The 6,347-nt window shown below is 46.7% G+C and overlaps 1 protein-coding gene across 1 annotated transcript in view; it reads right to left on the bottom strand.

Annotated features, from left to right (window-relative positions):
* Positions 1–271: 271 nt before the first annotated feature.
* The window catches only part of RELB (v-rel avian reticuloendotheliosis viral oncogene homolog B), a gene marked incomplete at its 5' end in the record, with an annotated part of 64,200 nt that continues 58,124 nt past the window's right edge, over positions 272–6,347 (bottom strand). Inside the window, one exon of the mRNA XM_006901263.1 lies at positions 272–660. Coding sequence (XP_006901325.1) covers positions 272–660 — 389 coding nt within the window. The remainder of the gene's footprint in view (positions 661–6,347) is intronic.

The raw sequence follows: 6,347 nt of genomic DNA, 5'->3' as shown, positions 1-6,347 counted from the left end.
GAAGCAAGGATCTGCCTCTTCCTTCCAACCCGGTTGGAGGAAGTGCTGTCATGTGAGGCCAGCGGGACAGGGGGCCGGGGTCCCCTTTCCAGATTCGCCGTTTTCTTTTGTAGAAGGGCTCAAGGAGACCCTTCCCCCCCATGATCCTTGCCAGCGCTGAAGATGTCCAATTCATGTGGATTCATCAGAGATGGGCTGATCGGCTCAGGCTGGAAATGCAGCCCACTACCCTCCCCGCCCTGTGTGTCTCATCCGCCCGCGCCCCCAGCGGCTACGTGGCCTCTGGTCCCGGGGACAGGAGGCCGCCCCCGAAGGCCGCCTCGCGGTACTGGTTTGGGAACATGTTGCTGCCTACGAGGCTGGCGGTGCCCCCATCCCCCGGGCCTGAGGCCTGGTACGAGTCCAGCGTCAGCAGCTCCGAACCGGAGGGGTCCCCGATTGCAGCCTCCGCGCCCACATTGCCTGGGACAGCACTGGCGAGGGGCGGAGGCGCTGGGGGCAGCAGGTCCATCATGGTGAAGAGCGGGGGCACCGTGGAGTCGTAGGCAAAGCTGCTGTCCAGGAGTTCCTGCCCGCCCGGGGGCTCTAGGCCGGGCAAGGACACGGAGCCGGTGAAGAAGTCTGGGTCTGGCAGCAGGGCTGACGGTGGGAGGAAGGGACCTGCAGGCAGAGGAGCGAGAGGCACATCGGGTCAGCCCTAACTCTTACTGCGTGCTCCCGGTACTAAATGCTCCAGTAATTAGTGCAGCCTCCTTTAATTACCACCTCTCATCTATCAGTTTGTCTGCTGTGGCAAGCGCCTAGAGCCAGGCACCCTGGGATAGCTGCAGCACAGCTGTTAGAGCCGTGAACCGGTGGAAGCCACATACATCCGGGTTCTTGGAATTTGGTAAGTTTAAGGAAAGCAGCAAACAGACCAGTAGGTGATTGGGATCAAAGTTGGCTGGCTCTGATGACCATCCCATTCATCCACTCTTTGCTACTCATTTTGCATAATCACTAGTCTATAAAGATGTCCAGGTTCAAGGCCCTGCTTTACTTTAACTGTGTGACCTCAGGCAAGACGCTCAGCCTCTCTGGGCCCAAGTTTCAGCATCTATAAAATGCAGGTGAAGACAAGATAATTGTGCAGATTAAATGTACTGAGGTATAACAGAAGTCAATTAGTTAAATGCACTCTGGGTCAGTGTGGCTCCCTTTAATTACCATGGTCATGGTGCCCCCGGGTGTGTGACAGTAGGGTTTTGAGCTTGGTAGAGTTGTCATTAAATTGTGATTTGATTGGAAGATTGCAAAGCAAACCTACTTTCTTTTTTTTTTTTTTAGCAAACCTACTTTCCATTCAACTGTACATACACATTCTGTTTTACAGCATTAGCTCGAATACAGTGTAACAATATTCTTCCTGCTTCCTCCCTGTGATTCTTATTTCTATTAATCCTTTTAGCCTAGCTTTCAGAGCTTTATCCTTGGGGAAAGGCTGCCGTTTTGATCTTTGTTCTAAGGAGAACCTCTGGTGGTTTTATTTTCACTTTATCAACCACTGCTGTCAAATCAATCCCTATTCACAGTGACCCACCCTTGGGGTTCTGAGACTGTAAATTTCTATACCTAGTTATTATCATATGAGCAAGAGCCTATGGTGATGAAAGAAGAAGTTCAGGCTGCTTTGAAGGAAATGGCATAAGATAAGGCTCCAGGAATAGATGGTATACCAATTGACATATTTCAGTTAACAGATGCTGCCCTGGACGTGCTCACCAAGTTGTGCCAAGAAATCTGGAGAACGACCACTTGGTCAACTGACTGGAAGAGATCTATATTTGTTCTTATCCCAAAGAAAGGTGACCCAACAGAATGTGGAAACTACAGAACAATCTCACTGATTTCACATGCAAGAAAGATTTTACTGAAGATTATCCAAAAAATGACTGAAACAGCACATCAACAGAGAACTACCAGAAGTCCAGGCTGGGTTTAGACGGGGTCGTGGTACTAGAGATATTGTAGCTGATGTTAGATGGATCTTGGCTGAAAGCAGGAAATACCAGAGGAATGTCTATCTCTGTTTCATTGACTATGCAAAGGCATTTGACTGTGTAGATCATAACAAACTATGGCTGACTCTGAGAAGAATGGGAATACCAGAACACTTGATTGTTCTAATGCGAAACTTATACTTGGACCAGGAGGCAGTCGTCAGAACAGAGCAAGGGAACACTGCATGGTTCAAAATTGGGAAGGGCGTACGCCAGGGATACATCCTATCTCCATACCTTTTCAACCTATATGCAGAACAGATTATCCGGGAGGCTGGGCTGTATGAGGAGAAATGTGGGGTCAAGATTGGTGGACGATTTATCAACAACCTGCGTTATGCGGATGACACAACCCTGCTTGCTGAAACTGAAGAGGACCTGAAGCGCCTGCTGCAGAGTGTCAAAGACTGCAGCCTACAATATGGATTGAGGCTCAATGTCAAGACGACAAAGATTCTCACCACTGGACCAATAGGCAGCATCAGGATGGATGGTGAAGAGATTGAGATTGTACACAGCTTTAGTTTGCTTGGCTCCATAGTCAACAGTCTTGGCACCAGCAGCCAGGAAATTAAAAGGCACACTGCCATGGGAAAGTCTGCTGTTAGGGACCTCTCCAAAGTACTGAAGAGCAATGGTGTCTCTCTGGAGACTAAGGTGCGTCTGATACAGGCTATGGTCTTCACAATCACTTGTTATGCATCAGAGAATTGGACAATGACCAAGGAGGATAGAAGGAGAACTGATGCCTTTGATCTGTGGTGCTGGAGAAGAGTATTGAGAATACCATGGACTGGTAGGAAAACAAACAGATTTGTCCTGGAAAGGGTTAAACCGGGTGGCTCCTTGGAGGCAAGGATTCTGAGGCTCCGTCTAACATACTTTGGACATGTTGTGAGGAGACACCAGTCCTTGGAGAGGGACATCATGCTTGGGAGGGTGGAGGGACAGCGCAGGAGAGGAAGGCCCTCTATGAGGTGGATTGATTCAGTGACTGGGATAATTGGGATGGGAGTGTCAGAGACAGTGCGATTGGCACAGGACAGAGCGGAGTTTAGGGCTGTTGTACATAGGGTCGCTATGAGTCGCAGGCGACTCGACGACACATAACAACAACAACAGTTATTATCAAGACTGAATATTGAATCACAGAGGTAAGTTTCCTTCTAGGTTTAAAGGGTGACTAAGGGCCATAATCCGTGGAGTCCACCTATTGCCTGTACCTGTAAATCTGGCCATTTTTCTGTTTTTGGGTTTTGTTCCAAATTTTCCCACCCACTCCATTCAAGGCTGCCTGCTGTGACCCGTTTTAGATTGGTCAGCATTAAGAGCTGGCCTTCACAGGGATTTCAAAGGTTGATTTTTAGAAAGGAGCTCTGGGGGGCCAGTGTGTAGGGAACTGCACGTCTGGCCTGTCTCTCCGGAGGTTCAAATCCATCAGCAGCTCCGAAGGAGAAAGATTAGCACTCTCCCGTGTAATTTTCAACCTCGGAAATTTATGGAAGGTCAGCTATGAGTCTGTTCCGAATCCATGGCAATGAGTTTGAGATTTTTGGAAATTAGATTGCCAGGCCTTTCTCTCACAGCACCTACCTTGCACTAGGTGGACTGAAACCTCCAACCTTTAGATTACTAGCCCAGTGCTTTAACATTGCATTACCCACCCAGGGTTCCTGTCCCATTAACAACAACAAAGAATCAAACCCACTGCCAGTTCCAAGTCAGTGCTCCTCCATCAGATTTCTGAGGCTGTAAATCTTTACAGAAGAAGAAAGCTGCCCATTTTTTTTTCCCTCTGAGCAGCTGGTGGTTTCAAACTGCCTACTTTCTGGCTGGTGTCGTGCTGTTAATGTGCCGTCGAGTCGCCTATGATTCATAGCAACCCTATGTACAGTGACTTTGAACCCTGCCCTGAGCCAATCTCACTAATTCTGACACACCAACCCCCACTGCCCCAGTATCAGCTGATCTTATTGGGGTCATCCTCTCCTGTGCTGTCCATCTACCCTTCCAAACATGATGTCCTTCTCCAAGGACTGGTCCTTCCTGGCCACATGCCCAAAGTATATAAGATGAAGTTTCAAAATCCTAGCCTCCAAAGAGAAACTTTTTGGCTAGCAGCTCTATATATTACATACTTAGCCACCAGGGTTTCTTACCTGTTATATTCTAACTACAAAAACAAATAAAAGGCCACTGAGGTAGGTCTATGATAGGCTTTTTAGAGGAGAACCCCTAACACTCAAGTGGAAGATTTTGGTTAAAGAGACACAGCAAGAAAATGGTTCAGCTGAGACTGAAGCCCCTAGAATATGTCTAGAACCCTCAAATTATGGACTGAATTGTGTCTCCCCAAAATTATGTGTTAAAAAGGTTATCAATTTAAAGACTAAGGTACACCTGATCCAAGCAACAATATTTCATTTGCTTCCTATATATCTTATAGTTAACAAGGAATAAAGATGACCACATCAGAATCTGAATTGTGGTACTGACCAAGAATGTTAACTATCTCATGGACAGCCAAAAGAACAAACATATCTGTCTCAGAAAAAGTACAATCCTTGGAGGCAAGGATGGTGAGCTTTTGCCTCACATGCTCTGGACATGTTATCAGGGGGTCCAGTCCTTGGAAAAAGACCTCATGCCCAGCAAGGTAGAGGGGTCAGGGAAAGAGAGGAAGACCCTTAACGAGAGGGAGTGACACAGTGACCCTAACAATAAGCATTGTTAAGGGCCTGAGGATGGTACATTTAGAGGGAAAGGTTTCTATCTGTTGCTCATGACTCAATGGAACCTAACAGCAAAGTACTTGCTTCAGTCCATACCTGTGGATGTAATCCCATTTGAAACTAAAGTTTGTTGCGTTAATAAGGCTGCCTACTTTTTACAAAAATCCTAGAGAAGCAAGAGTGAATGAAAGAAAGAGATGGCACAGGAGAACTCCAAGAAAGGCCGAGAAGAACGCTACAGAAGCTGAGGCAGCACACAGAGAAGGCCTGCTTCCTGAAACCAACTCCTGGATCCAGGCTTCTAGGCTCCCAAACCAAAGCCTTGTCACCACTGGGTCAATTCCTACACACAGTATCCTTGTAAGACACAGAGAAATCCCAGCAACAACAGCACAGTTCAACAAGACAGCAAACCACAAATACTGGCGAGGATGTGGAGAAACTGGAACCCTCATATACCGCTGGTGGGAATGTGAAATGGTGCAACCACTGTGGAAAGCAGTTTGGAGCTTCCTCAGGAAGTTAGGAATGGAAACAATATTTTATCTAGCAATCCTACTGCTAGATACACACACACCCCATGTTCACTGTTGCATTATTTACAGTATCAAAAAGGTGGAAACAATCTAAGTATCCGTCAGTGAGTGGCTAAAGAAACTATGTACAGTTGCACAATGGAGTACGATGCAACACTGAAAAACAAATACACAAAACTCTGAAGAGTGTGGATGCATCTAAAGGACATTATGGTAAATAAAATGTCAGTCACAAAAGGATTATTATGGTATAAAATCACAATGCTAAAAAGCTAAGGAAAGGTATATGCACAGATAGCATCATTCTTAGATGGCTAACAGAGATGAGAAGGGAGTGAAAATTAGTTAGGCAAAGGGAAAGGCAATATACAATAAGGGAGTGATCAGACATTGTTGCATACCATTGAGTCAGAAGCAACTCACAGCTGATCCTCCAGTGGGTTTTGAGAGGCAGTAAATTATGTGGGAGGAGACTGACCATCCTCCCATGGGGCAGCTGGTGGATTCAAACCGTGTACCTCTGGGATTGCAGCACAGCTAACACTAGTCCACCAGAGCTCCCTCACTTAATGATCAGACATTATAATTAATTGTTAAGTTAAGTGCCATCAAGTCACCTGTGACTCATAGCAGACCTGTGAAAAACAGCCCTAAACCCTGCTCTGTCCTGTGCCAATCTTACTGTCTCTGACACACCTACCCCCATTACAATGCCAATTACTGAATCACTCCATCTCATCAAGGGTCTTCCTCTCTTGCGTTGTCCCTCCACCCTCCCAAGGCTGACGTCCCTCTCCAAGGATTGGTCCCACCTTGCAACATGTCCAGAGTATGTTGGACGAAGCTTCAGGACCCTTCCCTCCAAGGAGTAGCCTGGTCTCACCCTCTCCAGGACAAACCTGTTTGTTCTCCTGGCAGTTCATAATATATCCAATAGTGTTCTCCAGCACAACAGCTCAAAGGCATTGATTCTCCTTCTATCATCCATAGTCATTTTCCAGCTCTATGATGCATAGCAAGTAATTTCAAAAACTATGGCC

This window comes from Elephantulus edwardii, unplaced genomic scaffold (assembly GCF_000299155.1).
Source record: "Elephantulus edwardii isolate Elephantulus edwardi_28Jun2011 unplaced genomic scaffold, EleEdw1.0 scaffold00315, whole genome shotgun sequence".
In the NCBI taxonomy this organism is placed as follows: domain Eukaryota; kingdom Metazoa; phylum Chordata; class Mammalia; order Macroscelidea; family Macroscelididae; genus Elephantulus; species Elephantulus edwardii.
Note: the sequence above shows the minus strand (reverse complement) of the source record. Positions and strands in the feature narration are given on the sequence as shown.